At 40.2% G+C, this 21,275-nt stretch overlaps 1 protein-coding gene and 1 long non-coding RNA gene across 7 annotated transcripts in view; one reads left to right on the forward strand and one right to left on the reverse strand.

Moving 5' to 3' along the window:
* Nucleotides 1-762: 762 nt before the first annotated feature.
* On the reverse strand, nucleotides 763-11,479 carry LOC120504079. The gene is made up of 4 exons (XR_005627928.1): nucleotides 11,304-11,479; nucleotides 3,218-3,369; nucleotides 2,343-2,480; nucleotides 763-908 (listed from the first exon to the last, which is right to left on the reverse strand). It is a non-coding gene; the product is annotated as an uncharacterized LOC120504079 (long non-coding RNA).
* The window catches only part of GBE1 (1,4-alpha-glucan branching enzyme 1), a 137,585-nt gene continuing 127,476 nt past the window's right edge, over nucleotides 11,167-21,275 (forward strand). For 5 of the 6 annotated variants that reach the window (XM_039713236.1, XM_039713235.1, XM_039713238.1 and 2 more), the window contains exon 1: nucleotides 11,167-11,335. In XM_039713236.1, coding sequence (XP_039569170.1) covers nucleotides 11,244-11,335 — 92 coding nt within the window. In that variant the 5' untranslated portion in view covers nucleotides 11,167-11,243. The remainder of the gene's footprint in view (nucleotides 11,336-21,275) is intronic. The other variant, XM_039713240.1, reaches the window with a different exon arrangement.

Here is a 21,275-nt window from a genome sequence, read left to right on the forward strand (position 1 = left end):
AGCTGAAAAGCTTTATTTTGAGCAATGTAACTCATATACAGAGCTCTTCACAAGTCTTCATGTAAATCTTATTCAGAGCTTCAAGTAACCCAGCAACTTGGACATAAACCTGAAAATAAACCTAGTATTAATCACTTGTAGTAGTGCTAGAGTGGTTTCAACCTACCAGAGCACACATTTTTGGCAAGCACAGAGGCAAGATGGAAACAAGTCCATCCATTTAAAAATGCAAAGAATGTGTATGAAATGTTATAGTGCTAAGAAAGTAATAAGACATAAACAGTTGATCTTGCTTCTTCCTCACTTTTAAGGTGTATAATACATGTCCTGATTCATCAGCCCTCTTAAATGTTAGCTATATCCCATTACTTAAGTCAGATTGATATTCACAGTGAGCATCTTTTAATGTTCTGATTGGAATAACAGTTTGATTGTACAGGAGATTATGTTCCTTGAGACTCAAGGGTTCCTCAATGACAGCAAAGTAGTCACAGTTCACAGAAATTACATGTATATACTAAAAACAATTCAGTGAAGTTGTGAGTCTATTTTGAAATGACAATTAATTAAAAGAAAAGTAAATAGAACACAGAAGTAAGAACATAAGTATTTAGCACTTTGCAACACAAAGGTCATGAAGAAAATTTTGGTGGATACAGCTAATTTGTGCTTTTCAGTGAGACACACTAGTAATTTAAAGTAAGAGAAGCTAAAACATCCCATGCAAAATGACACAGCTAATACTTGCAGCTAATACTTGCCCTTAAGTCCTGCAGAGGAAAGTTTTGTGTTCCAAGGACGATGTTCCAGATTTAGAGAATGACTCAGCTCCCTTTGCAAGTGTTTCTTGTGCACGTGTTGAATCAGATGGCAACACAGGAGTTGCTGAGGAGACAGCTGCAGGAGTGCTTAGGTCAAGAAGCAACAAATAATTCATTAATTTTAAGAGTAATTCAGTATTTTAACTGTGTGCAGCTGAAACAGGAGAAGGAGGAAATGGAACAAATAATTCTAACAGTGTGTACAATTAACTTATGAATGAAGAAACCTCTCAAGTTGCACAAGTTAATTCCTTAACCACAGACAGTAAAAGAACCAGATAATGACAACCAGAAACATGTCAGGAGAGGACTCAGTGTGGTTTATGAGATTAAGCTTTAATGAGGTAAAGCATGAAAGACTTTTGGAAATATTCCTACTTTATAGTGTACTATTCTTAATAGAGAGTACTATTATGGCTACTATTTCATTACTATCAACCTGACTGACCAAAGGCAGTAAACTGTATCACTGATTTAAAAAATGTTAAATGTATAGAAGGTTATTATTAAAGCAAAAATATATATCTATAAGTAAATATAAATATAATAATGTACACAACGATCCTATTATATAGTATATAATATATAACAATGTATTATGATAGATCTATAATAAGATATATAACAACCTTTAACAATATAAATCTGTAATGATAATTTTGGCTGGAACACTGTGTTATGAGTTTCTGTGATAGCATAAAGTAAATGGCAGATGGGTTCCAGAGACTCAGAATAACTACAGGTCTGTGTGTTCTCATTTATCCCAACACAATTATTCACATTTTAAATTATTTGAAAAAAAAGAACTGGAATAAAAGAACACATAAAAATATTTGTAATTTTTTACCAGGACACAGGATTTTGAATACTTAAGTATTTCTAGCTTAAGTATTTCTACGGTTGGCTAATGTAAGACTAGTGCACAATGAGCTGATTTGCTCATGGTCCCAAAAGCCATAGATATAAGGTTTTTCATAAGATCTGTTGGGATTTTAACATAAATTTGGTAAATGCTACCAAATGCATATTTATGCATACAAAAGCAGAATAAATAGAAAGAGATATTGGGCTTAAGGTTTTTTTATATTCTATATTGACAAATTACTGAATTGCTGACAGGCTGTAAAACAGGCCTTTGAATAGTACAAACATCCATGATGTCTTCCATTTATAGATGCTTTTCCTGAGAAGCTCAATGACAAATTTGAACTTAACAATGCAGTGACCTCCAGTTTTATACAGCTTTGCTGACTGTGCACTTCAGCAAAACTACTGTGATTTTGAAAAATCAGCTTGTCTCTAACCTGTCTCCTGGATTCTCCACTAAGGAATTACAGTTTTATATTGCTGAAACTACTGATTTTAGCAAAGTAAATGGTTGAGTGATAGAGGAATAAAATTGCAGAGGATGGTAGAAATCTGAGACCCCAGGAGTAAAGATATGGCACAATATTCAAACTAGCTGGGAATAGGTAAGAGGGAAGCAGATGTTATAAGGTTTAAAAATAAATGCAAACTTACCCAAAGCTGAGGAATTAGAATCCCCCAACATAAACATCACTGTTCTTCTTTTGTAGGCCTCATGGGCTGATGACTACAAAGCAAGTCCCATCTCCTGTCTGCATCAGGAAGACTGCCAAGCTCAGGACTTAGAAGCAACTGGAAAGGTGACCAGAACACCAGAAAAGTGAGGCTTTTCTGCATTAATCAGATAAATTATACTGTTAGAATATTTACTGGGCTAACAGTAAATTCTTATGAGTGTGTATATGGTGTAGCAAAGATTTTCAGTGTAACAAACTGTCTGTGAACCCTTCTAGTTGGGTTGCTGAACAACCAAACCTTTGAAAAAACTTTTGTAGGAGGAAGCCTACGGTCATCATAGAAGACTGGGATCAAATGCAGCAGGTGTGCAGTCCCGTTTGCTGGCAATTATCTAATTTACTACAAAAGAATTTTGGGCAACTCAGGTGCTTCAGGATCACTGACAATCCAAGGAAGGCAGAGAAACAGTAGTTACATCAATTTATGATTTGGCTGTAACTTACTCCAGCCAAACCTTGCCATGGCAAGTAGCAGGTTTTGTGAGGGACAGGGAAACTTTCTTGAAAATCTGAGAGAAAGAGGAGAAAACAGATGGCAGTCAGAGCAAGATGATGATAGGTGGATACTGAATGAAAGCACCAAATCTGCTTATACTTGCTTTAAAGGCATAGTCCTGTGTGATCAGAGATCTCTGTCTCTGTCCCTTTCTCATGACCCAGCTGAGTACAGATTGTTTTTATTATGGCTTTACCTGTAAAGGACAACATCAGATAGGCTGACAGGGAAATCAAGGAAGGAGACAACCAAATCCAACCTCTCACTACACATGTCCACTCTGCTCCCAGAAATACCTGTCTTCCTCTCCTTTTGTAGAAGAAATATCTGGACTGAGGGAATGGCACATTCAGCAGGGACTAAACCTTGGACATGCAGATTGTTGCAATCCAGCTGTTTCCACAGTAGCAACTGTCAGCTGTGAGTGGATATGCAACACTCTAGGAGCCTGAAAAAGAGGCAGAGAATTTGAAAGATTGTATCATCTGGGGATGGATCACAAGCCAAAAGAAAGCAGAGATATGTTAGGACCAGAAAAAGCTGTCAGTCTCAGTTTGAAATGTATGTGGTAGAGACAGGCAAGCCTTGAATTATGACCAGGGTGTATTTTAAATCCTGTAGTGGATGTCCTGGACACAGAAATGTATTTAGTTTTAGGGCCTGTACACACTGGAACAGTACAGAAAGAGATGGCAACCCATATGAGGGAAGAAGTGATCTAGGGGACACTGAATAATAGCAAGCAAAAAAAAACAAACAGAAAGTCCATCACAGTGCATGACTCAGATGCTATAAATACTTCTCATTTTTGTCATCATTCACTCTCATATATTCTTCTCCAGTAAAAGTGGCAAAAGGAGGATGACAAAGTGAAAAGAGGCAGAGAAGAGTTCATGCACATATACAATGGTAGGAAATACCGTAGTAAGGAAATAGTCAGATCTAGAACAAACACACATGGAAACAACACAAAAAAAAACCAAAACAGGGAAGTGATCCTGGAACTAGCAGATCACTAACTGAAGACTGGTATAAAGAAAAAGGTGTCTAATTGCTTATGCCCTACCTTTACAGACACCAAAGGGAACCTCTCCTCTTGGGGATGGCCTGCTCTCCTGATGGAACAACAGAAAAAGTGGAAAATGAGGAGAGAGCTTGGATGCTGCCTGAGAAGATAATATAATGCAGAAAGAAACAAAGAAGTGCATATTCAACCAGGAGAAATCAGAACTGCTGTAAGCAGTGATGGTGCCCTGTTGCAGGAGCTGATGGTACAAGCATGACGAAATCTGCACCCAGTGGCTGCTTAAACTAAAATGAGATTAGCCACCAATATTAACCATTTTTTGAGTAGGATTAGTGGGATTGAGTAGGATCTCATCCAGAGAGAATTTTGAAAGATAAACAGAAGGCTCAGAAACATCAGAAAGGAAGGGTGTTTGAAACTGAGGAAAACTGACTGAGAGCCAACATCACTTAAGCTATTCTGATGGAATTGGGACTAAATTAACTTGAAAAAACAAAATTTATCCATATAATACATGACTTTAATTAATATATTACCAGTGAAGATTGCTATTTGGATTAAAATAAAAATATTTAGCTGCTTGTTGCAAAAAACCTGTTATCTAAAAAAGTTATCTACTAACATGAAGTAAATTTTCATACTAAGTAGTAAGGAAGTAATTGTTTTATTAGTATGTACTTCAACATAAAATATTCAGGAGACTGAAATGCAGCCAATAATCCTATATATCCTCAGAAATGCATACTGAAGGAGGTGTTGGGTGCCTGGGTAACTAAGATAACTATTAATTATATTTGCTCCTGTTATTTCACACAGGTAACACAGTTTAAGCAATCCCTTCCAAATCTATTTATACTAGAAGCTGTGTATCACTTAATTTTCTTTACTGTATAATTTTGTTAAACTGCATACATATAGAAAAAGTGAAAGTCATACCACTTTTCTTTTAACTGAAATGCCATGGCTGATTTTAAAAATGAGCATGATATAAACCTTTCTAAGAAGAGAAAAAGGATCCATCCTAAAGGATTTATCTCCAAGCAAGGGAAAACAACTATGTGAAGACAGATTAGTTCTTCCTAATCCATGAATATTGATGTTCTCAACAAAAATGAAATATATTTGTCTTGGATGAAGATTTCTATATTATAGAAATGTGGAGTTTTAAATGTAGAGTCTTTGTTCTAAGAAGAAAAGGTGAATCACAAAGGCATAAAAAATTTCCTATAGAAAATGGTATTGCATACAGTAAAATCACCTATGGCAACAGATTACACACCTGTAAGTGCAGCTCTGTATCACTGGAATTGTGAAGGCTAAACCTTCAGTTATTGTACTGGGGATATTATAAGACAAAAATACATAGTTAACTCTCAGACCCTTTTGTGTGCTAAAGCCTTTTCTGCATAACAAGTATGCACTGGATATATATATATAGAGATGCATTATTAATGAGGGTGTTGGCTTTTGGTTTTTTATCCAAATTTATCCAATACTTTGAAAAACTGTAGTGTTAAAATATTAATTGGACTAACAAGAAGTTCTTAATTCCATATTTGGTGTTTTCTTCTAACTACAGAAAATTTTTGAGTGTAGCATTAAGGATCTGTCCCTATCTTTCTGTTCACTCAACACACTGTTGGTCATACCTGAGAATGAACAGGGTCAAATGCCACTGACTGCCATTAAAAAGTAAACCAGAACTAATATTGACAAGATCTAAAAAGCTCTCTGTGGAAAGCATTTTGGACTTCCAAAAGTTTTGCATTTCACACACACTTTGCACCAGATCCATCTGCTTTTCCTGCGGTGAACTCGGGAGAGACTTGAGTTCATGCATACAACTGAGGTACTACTCTGGTTTTTGAAATCTAAAATACTTCTATACATACTAATGAATTTATATTGACAGAGCTGTCAGAGCATTAGCAGTATGCATCTCCTTTCTTCTCACCTCACTTGACCTCCCGAAGGATTAGATGTGTTACCCTCTGAATGATTATCTGGCAACCTCACTTTCTTTTCTGAGTAAAAGGCCAGGCAGCCTAAATGCTTGTAGTGTTTTGGGACTATGCAACCAAGAAACACCCAAGGTAAGATCATTCCTCGGGGGTTTTAGGAAAGACCTGATAATGAACAGCAAGAAAACAAAATTGCTGCTGATGCTGTGGGGGTTTCATTCTCAGTTCTGACTGTATTGGATATAAGGAATACAATATTTAGCAAGCATTAATAAGTTGCTTTTTTAATAGTAATACATTGCTACAGGAGCTGCTGCAATAATAGCAAGAATGTTCCTCTGGGGCAACTATCCCAGAGAGCTCAAGCTACTCATTTTCTATGTTTTAGACATAAACACACAATGGTAAAACAGAGGTGACAGCTACAAAGTATTGTGGTATGGCATTAAGGAGAGAGTTCAGAATGTTTTATGTACTTCCTCCAATACATAAACACATATGCAAACACCAGAAAATTGCAGTAAGTTGTAGAAAGGTGTTACTATTGGCAGTAATTACTTTGGAGAAATATAGAAGGCATACAACAGACAGTATCTACGACATCCAAAAATATTATGAAATTCCTGAAGGTTTTATTTGTGTTTTGTATCTGTGAACTGTTTTACAAATTCTTACTTGATTTTTTAGTAAGACTCATAGACATTTTCACAACAAATATTGCTCTACATCTGTTCTACATCTGGATATTTTAAAATTGGTATCACACTTTGAAGTGTCTTGATTAATGTGTAAGCAACTTTGAAAGACATTTCCATTTTTTATAATCTATTATACACAATCAGGACACCAAAGCATAATCACACTGCAATGTTGTGAAAACAAGCAGTCATTATTTAGGACTTTCAGGTTGTTGGAATGTGTTTTTATTTTGCTGTGAATGGCAAGCGAAAATGGCATTCCCATCAACTGTGCTTACTGGAAATTTACAACCCTGAAACTGGCTTTTTAATGTTTCAGATTGTGTATTTGTTTTGATCTTTGCAGATGTGTTGTTATGTAAAGCTCTTGAAACCATGACAGGGCAAAGGTGATGCCTTAAAAGACAATATCAATACCCTACATTTCTAATAAACCCCAAACTTAAAATTCTGACACCTCTAAACTAATAAACATACCAACAGACACTTGTTGTGATTTGCTTGTTTGCTGCAATTTTTAAGGATATATGCTTTGTTCTTCATATGTAATCAAACAGTTGAATCCTTGCTGTAGTAGTTTTAATTATGGAACAGTCATGTGGTGTTTGGCAGCAGCTGTGCAACACTGAGCATTTCCTTTCTCCTATGTGTCTCACCTTGGCGAATCCAAAGATAGGGATAAGTCTCATGGGATCATAGAATAGCTTGTGTTGGAAGGGACCTTTAAAGGTCACCTACTACAACCACCCTGCAGTGAGCTACAGCTCCGTGCCCTATGTTTGACCTCTCTGGGAAGACTACTGAGATAAAGGATAATTATTTTTTAAGGGGGGCTTTTGCTTTGGATCTGGATGACAACTGTGCTCATGGATCCTTGAACAAATAACATGGGGAAGTTTGGCTGGCTGACGTGGCAAAATAAGCTAATTTTCCTTCAAACTTTGAACTCCACTTTGCATTAGGTACTGAATGTGAAGAAACTGGTCCAAAACTGTGAGGCTGCAATGGGCTGGTACCCATAACATGCTCAGATGTCTGAAATGGCTTAATAGGATAGGGGAGTCTTAAAGAATCCATTATTTTGGAATACTGAAGAGTAAATCTTTTTGAACAGCTGTCTCTGCCCACAGGAACATCTTTTCTTGATAGTTTGCATTATGAGATCCAGTACAGGCACAAGTTCACAGGTTGTCAGCTCTTGCCCATGGACTGTCTCTCATCTGCGAGAGGTAGGATAGTTGCAGTGGTAATAAAAAATGCATCTCCCCACATGCAAGCAAACACAGTGGGCCAACCACACTTAGATGTAAAAACACTTTCTGGAAAAGGAGTTGGGAGGAGTTCTGCCCAGACTAAAAGGATACCAAGTCTTGATATAGCCTTTAAGTATTGAATTGAACCATACAAAGGACATGCCTTGTGACTTGTCACTTCGAGAAATCAGCAACTCTTCAATGTTTTCAACACAGAGTTAAAAAAATATCCTGCTGCCTTTGGTACCTGCCATCTCTTCTCAGACAGGTTAAACTGTGCGACTGGGTCAGTCTCTGTATCAGCTGCAGAGCAGAAGCCTGTACCCCAAAGACAACTCAGACAGGCCTGGAAGCATCTTACAGAGCCAGGCCAGGACCAGGGTCCAGCACTTCTCTAAGCCACTTGGTTTAGAAGAACCTGGAACTCAGGAATTTGCTCTATAAGAGCCAGTCAAGGTCAGAGACCTCACAGATCCATTCTGGCTGAAATATGAAAATAAACTATTGATGAGGGAGAATCTGAACAAGTGCCTTATTGAAAAAAGATTTTTTTCCTGCCTTAGTTCCTATGGTTTATCATCTCCGTCGTGTTTTGCAAATCAAGTGCCACCTATCAGTGAATCAAAATGGAGGTGCTTCATGACAGAAGTAGACATTTTTGTCTTCAAAATTTAGGTTTATATTTGAACTTTGCATATTAAAAAAACATCTAAATCGGTTTTATAAATTTAACCATACAGTTACTGCTCAAGCACCATTCTGCAAAATTTTAAAGTATACATAACTTAACCATGAACATCCTTTGAAAGACTACTTTGGAGTAACTGACATACTCCAGCCTCACTGGTAACTGGGTGCCAGACACATTGTCTTAGACTCCATTCTTATATGATCCACTGCTGTCCCCATAAAAGAGCAGTTATTCCCAACAGTCCTCCTCTTTCTGTTTCTACTGGCAGCAGCAGCCGGCAGCTTTGTATCCATCCCTGACAAATGCACAAAGACGCATTCAGCTGTTGGGACAATATTCATTGTCTGAACTGTCAGTTTTGCCTCCAGGTAGAGGATTAAATGGCACTGTCCTGAGAGCCAACCCCGGCTCATGGTGGGAACACCAGGATCATGGTGTAATCAGTGCTCAGAATAACATATGCCTTAGTATCTTGCAGTTACTTGTGACAAAGCAGGCAGATAAAATCATGCCCAAGTTGTAAAATGAAACATGAGTAGATACAAATGGTATGCTTATTCATATTCTGGTTCACAGAGTGTTAAATATACCACTGGGGCTGTGTCTGTTATAAGGACAGGGGCTATCTGCAGAATTTAACTTCCCGAAGTTCAACACTGCTTGTTTATGAGGCTGGATGCTGTGTCATTTCTACTTAAAATGAATGTTACAAAGGGATCCCTGTCTCCAGGGAGGTGCAAGTCACAGCTACATTCCTACACAAATTGCTAATGCTCATTTATAGATGTGTCTCTTGTGTTTATGCTGCAAATCTAATGCAACAACACTGGGAACTTGCTTGGGCTTCCTGACAATCAATAAAACCAAAGAACCTGTGCTAAGACTGAAGCTCCTGTCTCCAATGTTCATGCATTCAGAGGCTGCAGGAATTGCTCTCCCACCTCCACTTCAACCAGCAGGTGCTGTCTCCAGTACCAAACACCTGGAAGCCCCAAAGCAGCAGCACATGTAACGTGCAACTATTGTAAAAAACCCAATTTCTTGGCTCTTGGTAATAAGCTGGAATTTCTCTTCTCCTTTTAGCTGACCAAGCTATTTAAGTGTAAGAGTGAGGAGAATTTGCAGAACAATACAATGCACACAGTATATGGAAAGAAGCAAAAAGAAAATGGTAAGAGTTGTTAAAACGTTTTAGCACAAGCACTGAAATCACTGCCACACAGAAATTTTTGAGAAACCTGAGTAATTTTAAAAATAGTTTTTCAGTCTCCAGTGACTGAAGAAATTGTGACCACTGTGAAAAAATTAAAAAAAAAAAATCTAGATCTATCAGAATAATATATGACAAGTAGTTCTGCTACAGCATAGATGCTGCTTCATTCAATAACCAAACCAAAATTCCTTGGGCCTCATGTTAGGGCAACTGCTCTAGCAAACAGTATGACTATTGCCCCACAGTCTTAGAACACAAAATTTGTTGCATTCCATAAGGAGAAAAAGAATAAAGGTACTCGGACTTTTGCCTGTGCAATTAGAAACTACTACAAGGAAGGAAATACAGTTAAGTGTGCATGCACTGTTGATGAAACAAATCATTATGGAAACTTTCACTGTAGCTAGTTTTAGGAGAAGTAATAAATGAACTGTTAGTGTTGATCAGACACGGTGCTGTTAGTCATCTGGCAGACAGGAAGGAGAAACAGCACTTAAATTCAGAGGAAGCCAAGACAGGGGATGAGTCTCAAACTGAGGACGACAATTTTGGAGATGGTTGTGGGAATGAGTTAAGGCATCTCAAAGCTGAAAAGTTTATAAATGGTGGCTGAAAAGTATTCAAAAGAGGCCTCTAAATAAACTTTCTCACTACATATCAAAACAAAGCAAAATTGCTGGACCTTAAATAAAAGTGCTCAGTGGCCTAGAGGCATGGCCAGGCTGGTGATTAGTTGCCTTGGATATTTGATGGCCTATCCAAAAACAAGACATGTTGCTATTAGGTCAAAAACTTGCACAGCAATCTACCTGTGCTATTCGAGCTGCACTAGGCTCAGCTGGACTAACCTTACCGCGTTTGGAACTTATGTGTCTGCTAAAGCAACATTTTCCTGTACAGACACAGTGTTTATGAGAACTCAGGGATGTCCCCAGAGTCTTGTTTTGCTGAGCTGTCTGTGAGCCCGTCAGCACCCTATCAAACAGTCGAGAAATTTATTCCAGCGCTCATGATGATGCCAAATCTGCTTTGGGGGGCTGTTGCTGTTGGCTGGGGTGCGCAGTGGGCTTTCTGTGTGTGGGAACACAGTGTTCACCCGACAGCTGACACGCTGAAAAAGACATCAAAGGGCCACTAAGAAAACAAACTGAGGGACTGCCGAGCCACGGCAGGCAGACATCCCCCTCCTGCCGGGCGGGTCGGCTCCCGCAAATACTTTATTCTTTTTTGTCGCAAGTTGTTTTTATTTCCTCTGCTGTCGCCCCATGCCGTTCGGAGACCGGCGCTTCTCGCACGCCGCCCGCGGCCCCTTCCCGTCCCGCGGGCAGCGAGCCGGGGCTGCCGGGCCGAGCCCACCGCCGAGGGGAGGCCGGGCCGGGCCGGGAACCTCCGGCATCCCGGCCCCCCGGCCGCCCGCCCGGCCCCCTGCCCGGCTGTATTTAGCGGCGCCGCGGATCACGCGGAGCCCGCGGCGGCGACATGGCCGCCGCCAGCACGGAGCCGCCCAGGCTGAAGCAGCTGCTGGAGCGCGACCCTTACCTGGCGCCTTTCCGGACCGACTTCCAGCGCAGGTACCGCAGCGCGGAGGGGAGCACGGGGCGGCCGCCCGCCCGCCCCTGGGGGCGCCGGGCCGGGCGGTGTCCCCTCCCCCGCGCTCTCCCCTCCCCTTGGCCGGGGCGGCTCCGCTTCCCTTCCGGCGGAGGCGCCGCCGCCGCGGGCGGAGGGGGCCGGGCCGTCCCGTCCGGAGCCGGCAGTCCCCGGGCGCCAGCGCTGCGCCCGCGGCCCTGCGGAGAGCGGCGGGGGGCGGCGCCCGGGCCCATGGGGCACAGCCGGGGACAGCTTGCGAGAATCACAGGAGGGTTGGGGTTGGAAGGGACCTTGAAGATCATCTGTTTCCAGCCTTTCTGCCGGACACCCATCACTTGTTCAGGTTGCTGAGAGCTGCATCCGGCGGGCCTGGGTTTGAACTCTTCCAGGGATGGGACAGCCACAACTTCACTGGCTAACCTGTTCCAGTGCCTTACAATAAAGAAGTTTTTTCCTAATATCTAATCTGAACCTGCTCTTAGCATGAACCTGTCTCCCCTTGACCTGTCACTATATGTAAATAGTCTGGCCCCATCTTTCCTGTAAGCTCCCTTCAGGTGCTGTAGGGCTGCCATCAGGTCACCCCTATGCCTTTTCTTTCACTGGCTGCACAATCCCAGTTCTCTCAGCTTTTTCTCATAGGAGAAATGCTTCATCAGCTTGGTGGCCTCCTCTGGACTCATTCCAAAAGGTCAATGCCCTTCCTGTGTTGGGAATTCCAGAGCTGGATGCAGCCAGGGTGTGAAGGTGTTGCACTGAGTGTTACTATCGCTAACAAAAGAGTTTAGCAGCAACAATCTGTTAATAAACTGCTCCTGAATCTCGCCTTTCCCGAGAATTTTCCTGCAGGCGCGTGTTTTGAGGTGTCCCTGAACCGCCAGCTCAGCTGTTCGGCAGACCTGCAATGCATGAAGTAGCAGAGTGTGCATTAGGTTGGTGCCAGGTTGCTGGTCTGAGCATCCCTTTTTTTGTGCCTCTCTGGGAACTGTGACACCAACCCTCTGTCCAGGGCCTGGGTGAGAGCTTGATAGTAGCAGCCTGGGCAAGAGGAGGCCTGCATCCTGCAGAGCCAGGCTGCTGGCCTGGAAAAGCTGCTGAAACCTCACCCGCCGATTGAACACAGCCATTGGGAGCTTTTATGTTGCACATTTACGTTGTGTTTCGCTAGTGGTCCCCTGGCAATCAAAATAATTGTAGTACTGACTAATGCCCTGTGTCCCAGAAGTCTGGAAAAGTCTCTGTATATGAGGGATGTAAGAAGGAATATAATTTTATTTTTATTTTTCAGTCTTTGAAAAAGACTTTTTGGCTTTTTTTTTTCTTCTGTTCCTATGTTCTACATGGTTTAACATTACCAGGTGTCCTGTTGGGTTCTGGTGTTGAATAGTGGTAAATCTGGATCTTGTAAAATAGGATTAAGGATTGAGTAAACTATTAGGCTGACTTGCAGAGCATTTTCTCAAACTAATCTCTTAATGACCGAACAACTGAGAGTTTATACAGTGGTTCCTGACAAGCTCCAGGCCATACATGTAGTGCTGTAAAACATCTAATTTTTTCAGTGGGAAGCCAGGGTGTAGGAATTAATAAATGGGAAGATCTTGCTCTTAATAAAAATATTCATTAAAATATTTGGGCTCCCTGAATGTGCCTGCCATCAAAACAGTCATATTGTGGATAGTGGTGTTTGTATTTCTGAGGATAGTATGACTGTACTGAGTACAGTGAGTTTGCAAAACTTTTCTGTCCTTCTCAGGTTTGTGCATCTGGAGCATAGAGCTTTGGATGGTCTTGTCTCTATCTTGTCACTTTCTGGCTCCTGAACCTCCAATTGGTCAGTTGCCATAGAATTACTGTGCAAGCATGTATCCTCCTGTTGATTAATTGAAAAGAATAAAGGAAAACTTCTGTGGCAATCTCTGGATGATTTATTCTAAGCCCAAAGAAGCAGCACACCCTGTGGATGGTGGAGAGTGACAGGGAGGGGAAGTTCTAAGTTCAGGGAAATGCCTGTTAGTGTCTGCATGCAATGCTCATTGCAGTTTCTATGAATTCTGATTCAGTCTGTATGTAATGGTGTTGGGTGTGTTTTGTCAAGAGTGGCCAGGAGAAAGGAGTTTTGCAGCCTAATTGGCGTTTGTGTGAACTAGTTCATTAGGGGCCTCCAGTACATGGGATTTGCTTACTTTATGTCCAGTTCCTTTGCTGGGGGAGGTGGTGAACAGCCCTGCACAGCTGTGTGCACTGTGTCAGAAATCCTTAGCTAGGTGAACTTTGTTCCAGGCTGAAGGGTCCTGATGCATTTAACTGGTGGTTGTATGACCCATCACTGTGGTATGGGACTCGTTAAATAACTCAGTGGATCTGGTTTTCTACACCATGGTGGTGCAGGAAAAGGCTGTGAGGAAGCTGCCAGGAATATGTGCTGTTAAGCAAATCTGTGTGTTAAGAGTTGATTGTTTGTCAGCTGCTTGCCATGGCCTCATCATAGGTAGGACAGGAGGACTAAATTAGCAGTTAATTTAGTTTTGTAGAGTAGGAAAACTGGGTAGAAATGATGCTACTCAACTGCTGAGCCAGGGACAATCTGTTCATTATTCCTTCTGTTACTGTTGACTAACTTTCTCTAACTTTGCTCTGGTTACCTCTGCCCAGTGACTTTTTTTTTACACTTGAATAGTTTAGACAGAAAAAGTACATGCAGTCTCTCAGTTCAGATGGTCAGTCAAGTTTTTCCTGATAAAGGGAATGGGAGGCAGATTTGATGCCTGGCACCCTGTAGCATTGAAGTATTTTACTTATTTGGATTAGGAAGCTTTGGAAAAAAACAGAAGTGAAGGAGACTTGTTCAAATACAATATACATGGCAGCATTTCCTGTAGTAGTCTGAACCTCTTCTTAGAGTTTGCAATGATATTGATCTTACTTAATATTAAACTGAATCATCCTGGAGTCATGGAAATTTTACAGCTTATAGTTATTATACTGTGTATTGCTTAAAGAAATAAAAATTGGGGCTTTTGACAGAGGATTAAGGATGCTTGAGAAACAAAGCTTTTAAACATTTGTTGGTGGACATCCTTATATTATGCCTTGTGGGGTAAGATGTGATACAGTCCTCCCTTTATCTTGCTTAGTAAAAGTTAGTTTGTATAAGTGATGGGAAATACAAGACTTGGGGCCTAATCTAAGCAGTGACATCAGCAAGTTGCTGAGTTGCCCTTTGGGCTTGAGTTTATCTGCTGTCTTATCTGTGGCAGGGTATTAGCATGGCCAGGTGATTGTTAGTAGAGGACTTTGTAGCTGTGTAACCATGGCTGTCAGAGGCTGTACAGGTGACTTGGTTATTCTCACACTCAAAGACTGACCATTTATGTGTTGGATTGGGCTCCTCAGGACCTTGTTTGGTTGGGTCTCTGAGAATGTGTTTCTTCAGCCTCCCTGGGCAGCCTCTCCCTGTATTTGGCTAGCCAAATTGTGGAAATTTCTTTTTTAATACTGTAACTTGATGCAACCTTGTTGCTTCTGGTCTGCTTTCCCTGTTTCCCTTGGAGTGCAGCCTAGCTCATTATTTTCTTTGGGTGGTCTCAGCTACCTCTACCTGTAGATAGCTAAAAACTGAGTGGACATGAGCAGCCCATGCCTCCTCAAGTTAGCTTTTGCACATCTGTTCTGAGGAAACCCATCTCTCAGGCCCTGCCTGTGTGCCATAGTTAGGCAGACCAGAAAACAAAAAGCTGTTTTCTGGAGAGGCTGTAGTGTGTTCTATGCCTTGAGCAAGTGCAGGCCTCTCCTGCCCTGTGCTGTGCTCCTTCACCCATGGGATGGTGACCAGGTATGCACAGCAGTGTAGCTAATACTGAGATCTTTGTGCATTCTTTTGTTTTTCATTTCTGTTGGAGTGGTTTGCTGAAGGACAGACAGGCTTTAGTCACATCAGACTGGATTCTGCAGTATAATAAGATTATCCTGATTCACCTTGAGAATTGCCAGATCCATGATGAAATCAATCGTGATGTTGCCTCAAGTTCTGAAAATGTTCCTCTTGGTTTCAAGGATTGTCTCCTTTAACCTCTTGCAAAGTGTAGCTTTGTGCTTTAGACAACTGACTGTTTTCCCTCTCTTTCATAGAGCCTCGAGAAATGCTGAATGAGTGCTTTGGTAGGAACAAAGGGTTTCTCTAGAGAAGTAATGCCTAAAATGTGATGGTAAGACCTAGTAATGCCCTAAGTGTGGAGGATGGACTGACATCCTCTTTAAATGAGAGACTAGGAGGAAGAAAGACTTCTGGTCATGTTCCCTTTTCAGTACTTTGTCATGCCTGGGCCTGTTGCAAGTGGTGTTCATGGGGAAAATAGAAATCTGTATTTTTTTTTTCCTTTGATGAATGCCTGAATCTGATCCTGAGTCAAGGAAGGAGTATCTTCTTTGGGATGAAGGGAAATCAGTGTCTATATAGTGAACTGCTCAGTGTTGACCCAAATATACATTATTCAGATCTATAAATAAGAATTTGCTTAAAAAGACAAACAAAAAAATCCCCAAGTGATAGTGTTTGTGTGGGTATTGCTGTGCTACATTGTTTGACCATCTGCGATATGTTTGCCCACAAGTATTTTGTTAAGTCTCAAGTGTTATTTAGACTAAAGACTTTGTATAATTTAGTATGTATTTTTAGTCTTTTACCTCTTAGAACATAATTGGTTCAATTAAAACCATTAATGCCTGTGGTGTAATTGCATTTATGGAATTACAAACTGGTGTTAGAAAGTGCTGCCTATTAGAATTTTCTGCTATAACAATGTGCATGGCTTATTATATTTTACCCAACCATGCAGCTGCCTCTGTAACCTACTGATTATGTAGCCTTTGGTGAAAGCTTTTTTTCAGTAGTTCCATTTATAGAATAAATAAGAAACTGATACCAATGCATAGCTTCAGTGTTTGTCTTCAAAAAACATTAGTTTGTTGAGCTAGATAAAATGCTTCTGAAAGTGCTTGGCCATATGAATGGGTTGAGAGAGAGGAGTTCCATTCCTTCTGTACTGGTCGAGATGGGAACATGTCCTCAGTGGCTTTTGTAGCAGTATCAGTTACCAAGATGTCCTGTCACTTGGCTCATAGCTTTCTTGTAGTGTTCTGAGATCCCTTCATTCTTGCAAATGGGAAATACTATTCCTCCATTTTTATCGCCCTTTTTGTATCTGGTTAATGTCAGTTTAATGCTGCTTTCTGGTTCTATCTTTTTTATCTTTTTTGAAGAGGAACAGTGGTGGGTACCTGACTGAGGTATTGAGAATGAAGAGGTGTCAAGTGGGTTTGATTGGGCTGAGTAGGAAGGCAGCTGTTGGGGGTCTAACAAGTTTGGGAATGGCAGCTGAAGGGTGACTGAGCTAGAATTCTATTTTTAGATGAAGATGGAAAGGGGAGAAGGACTAGAGTATGATCTGCCACAGAATTAACACAACTATTGTATACCATCAGGAAAACTGTGTTTTCCTTTCACATTTTTGTCTCATACAGACTGTTGTATTGGGTGGGCAGAACTAAGTATTCATGAAAAAACATGTCGTATATGGCTGCATTTTTGTTGGTTTTGGTGTCATCCCATAAGTTGAGTAGACTTCTGTTGATTCTAGAACACTGACAATTTAATGGAATATATCCTTCTGCATTATTGTAGTCTCTAGCTCATGTGCATTTGGATGCTAACTGTGACAAGCATATTTGACTATCTCACTGGTGACCTTAATTTTCAAGTGTCTGAGGAAGTACTTACATGTGCCAATCTAGTATATGTGTCTGATGTAGCCCTCACCAAAAGATTCAAGCTGAAATTTTGTTAATAGCTGCCAGATTTATTAAAAAAATATAAGGGAAGTATAAGGATGTAGGTATTGCTTTTTGTTAGCAGGTCAGTTGCCTCTGTGTAAAAATTAAAGCTTGGTGTTCTCCAAAAAAATGAATTGAGGTCCTCTCAGCTCTGTTATGCAGTGTTAGATTATCTGAGCATGTTGGATCAATTCTGAGAATTTACCTGGAATTCTAGAATAATTTATTACGTGACCAGGAATCTGATTACTGTCTCACTGTAATAGTGAGGAAAAGCTTTGGCTTGCTGAATACTTTACATTCAGCTATTTATGCATGTTTCTTTACTACTTCAAAGAGGTAAAGAAGGCATTCTTATGGAGGACTGTCTTAAATTGACATCCTATCTCATGAAGATACTTTTCTTCCCCTCTTCAATTTCAATATTTATGTGTAGACACTTCTCTTCCAGGCTCCCCGTTACCTTTTATTTACTCCCAGTATCTAATCCTAGCTGTTCCCTTATTTTCTGCCTTCCACAAAAGATAGCTCCTTTTGGCTTGTTCAATGTCAGAGATCTGAAACCTCTCACTCAGGCTTCCGTTTGCTTTGTACTTTCTGAAACTTGGTTTCATACAGTTATTCATCAGGTTAAAAAGAAAATAATGTCTTCAGGCAAAGTGTCTAGTGCAACAAGATCAGGTCTTTGTATTTAAAATGTTAAAAACATAAGTTTTCCTCTGGAAAAAGAATATTCAGAAAAAAAAAAGTTTCTACCTGGAATACGCCTGCCTCTTCCCCAAGTATCTGACAGTTTGATGTTCTTACAGCCCCTCAAATTAAGAAATTGAAGGCCAGTTGTTAGAGATGAATCCTGTTGATTCTACAAAGAATATGCCTCCAAGATGCTGCTCTTGGAAGTACCTAATTAGTGAATATTGTCTGGGCATTACTTAAAATTAAAATTTAGTATAGGCTTTTGGTAAAATAGATGTCTGAAGACCAGCCAAAGGACCCAGCTCAATTAGTTCTATTATGTGAAGATGTTAAAAAAAAAAAAAAAAGTTCAGTGAATCTGGGAAATTCTAAGGCTAAACTTATAATCTCTTGGTCTTGACAAAAAAAACCCCTTACTGACAGTTTTAGGCTTTCAGCTGTGATTCCATTGACTGGTATTACTTGCAGGTAGGGGTAGCTCTAATGCTTTCTGTTAGACACCCTCCTTTTCTCTTTGAAGCTGCTGTTCAGGCATAGGATACTTTGTTTCCTTTGTATCCTTGCTGTCCTGGTGTGTTGCATTGCCCCTGTCAGTTCTTGGTGTATCTGCCCTTGTGCTTAGTGGTGGAGAGGGAAAACATTTCCGAAGTGGATATGAAGTTCCTGTAAGGGTGGGCCTACATTCTCCAGAAAAGGAATGCCACTGCTAAAAGGTTATGCCGAGTTCAGAAAGTTGTTGCCTAGATGTACAAAAGGAGTGATGCTCAGTCACACAAAATTAACTGAGATGTGCTAGTTTCCGTAATTCATGGACTAGAAAATGTGAGTTTCAGCTCTTGTTGCCTGCACTGGTGTTGTGTTCATTGAGTAAATTTGTGTTTCAGAGTCTCTAAAGGGAGGTTGGGATCTGGATTCTCCTGCTTACAAGTGGTTCAGGTATGATATGCCAAAGTATTGATGCTGTCTTTTATGGTAGGAATGGAAATGTGGAGGAATTCTGCTGAAGTATTACATTAGGAGAGTAAGGACTTCAAGCTTATAAGTATTTCTTTAATTTCTTCCACTAAAACCAAACCCTAACTTTTCAGTCAAAAAAAAGCTTCTGGAAGTGTGGATAAGTTGGCATGTGTAAACAAGCTACATGGATCTTGAAGGGTACTTGCTAATCTGTGTGATTATAAGATAATTACTTCTCTATTTCTGGGCATTGGTTACAGTGTGATCTTCATTTGCTCTCATCCTTCTCTTCAAGAGGGAGCTGCTAGAGAAGGTTCTGTAGGAGACATTGCCTTGGGACGAGTGAAAAATAAACTTAGTGCTGATCATAGATGTAGGTAGGTCATTTATGACAGTTAGTTGGGGCACTTTTTTTATTTTTGAGAAAACAGTGTATTAGATGGTGGCTAAAATGTGCCAGCTGTGTGTGGGTCAAACTTCTAGTTTGAGGGCACTCTCTTTTTCCTAATGTGTCCCTGAGAGTCCGGCTACATTTATGTATCTCCAGGCATTCCCTATAGTCACATGTGAATGCATTGCCATCATCAGATCCAAGTTTTTGGTCGTGTAAGCATTTGATAAGATGATTCAGAAGAAAGGCAGGAAGGCCAGGGGGCATAGTCACATGTGAATGCATTGCCATCAGTTTTTGGTTGTGTAAGCATTTGATAAGATGATTCAGAAGAAAGGCAGGAAGGCCAGGGGGAATTGTCTGAAAGACTCTTATTAAAATCATGCTGAGTTACTGTGTTGTAAATGAAAACATGCTGCTCTACCACAACTGTTTGGAAATTGCCCATCTAGAATGTATTCACTGCATGAACATAAGAGTCAGCAGCTCGTTTTAGCAGCTTTAGGCTTTAGGGGGCATCCTGATTGTACTGTACCTGCTATTCAAGCAAAAACACACAAAAAAAAAAGTTTAATAAATTCTGTCTTATGTGTCAGGCTTAAGCAAGTTAACATTATTATTTGACACCTGTTAATAGTTAACATAATTGTTTGATTCCTGTTGTAGGATATATCCCCAGTCTGAATGTTCCTGGTATGACAGGGATTGGTAAACTGTAAGGTCATGGATGCTTCTCAGTTAAAGGAAAAGAATTCCATTTTCATAATAAGAAATTATGACTCTTTGATCATTTTCAGCAAGGTTTAATTTGACCTGAATAAACACTTCTTTCTTGAAAATGCTACTCCTTTAGGAAATTGTTGAAGCTTTATAGAAATAGGGAATTTGCAATACTGCTTTGGTTGCCAGCTTTTTTGAGGAAATTTGGGTAGCATGTAAATACTTGCACAATAGGTTTATATTGTTACACAAACAGTAGTGATGACTCCATAGAAGCATTTGACACAGCAGATGCGATGGTTTGGGACAGGAGCTGGTACAGCAGATCTCCAGAGCTTAGAGCTAAAATCTACCTTTTTAAAAAGTAGAAATTAGAGAACAATCTTATACTTGGTACATTAGTGTAAGATTTAAGACAAAGAAATACTTTGTGTTAGTTTTCAAATCCTTTCTCAGTCTGTATTTTGATGGGATTTGTCATCTTGTGTTATCTCCTGTGTCCCACCCTTCTGCAGTTGTCCTTCTCGCTCTTGAAAACCTTTGACATCCCTAAGAGAAATACAGAAGGAATGAGGAAAATCTCTCCTTGGTAATAAAGGAAGGAACAAAGCTGAAAAAAGACAAGCTTTATAACTTTAGGGGCTGTTTAGACTACAGCTTCCTTTGAGAATGTTAAAGCAGTGGAGAGCAAGGTAAAGCTTCTGCATGCTGAATGAGCCAAGTAATTTAAATCTACTGTCTGAACAACCAAATACAGTCTCTCAGTTGATGTGAACTCCCAAGCTTTAAGTTAATCTTTGGAAAGCTCATGGATCATCATATCTTTCAAGCTGAATAAATGGATATTGTTTTTAATAAAATATTTCACTTCTGGGAAATAAACAGTATGTGTCTAGTTCTGCCAATGGCATGGCCTCTCTGAACATGTGTGTGAGTTTTTTTCCCAGTGAAACAGTCTGTTGGAAAAGGTTTTTTGTTTCCCTTTCAGTAGGGCTCAGATGTCTTCTGTACATTTTTTTATTGTCACTTAAAGAGGAAGTTATTTAGAAAAATACAGCTTAAAAAAAAGGTCATTGTCAGAATATCATTAAATCTTTCATCTTGCGAATAATGTGGTGGCTGTACTATCTTCTTCCTTTGGTCTAGCCTTTATGAGTCTTAAATAACTGTACCAATTTGCCCATATTCTTTATAGTTATGGTGCTTTTTGTGCTTCTGTTTTTCTTCAGCTCTTGGCTACTTTCTTGGTGCTGGTTATCAATTGTTTCGAGCAGCAACAGGTGCTTTTGGGTTACTGCACAGCAGTAACATGAGTACAAAAATAATCT

The sequence above is a fragment of the Passer montanus genome, unplaced genomic scaffold (genome assembly GCF_014805655.1).
Source record: "Passer montanus isolate IOZ18808 unplaced genomic scaffold, ASM1480565v1 scaffold28, whole genome shotgun sequence".
Classification (NCBI taxonomy): Eukaryota; Metazoa; Chordata; class Aves; order Passeriformes; family Passeridae; genus Passer; species Passer montanus.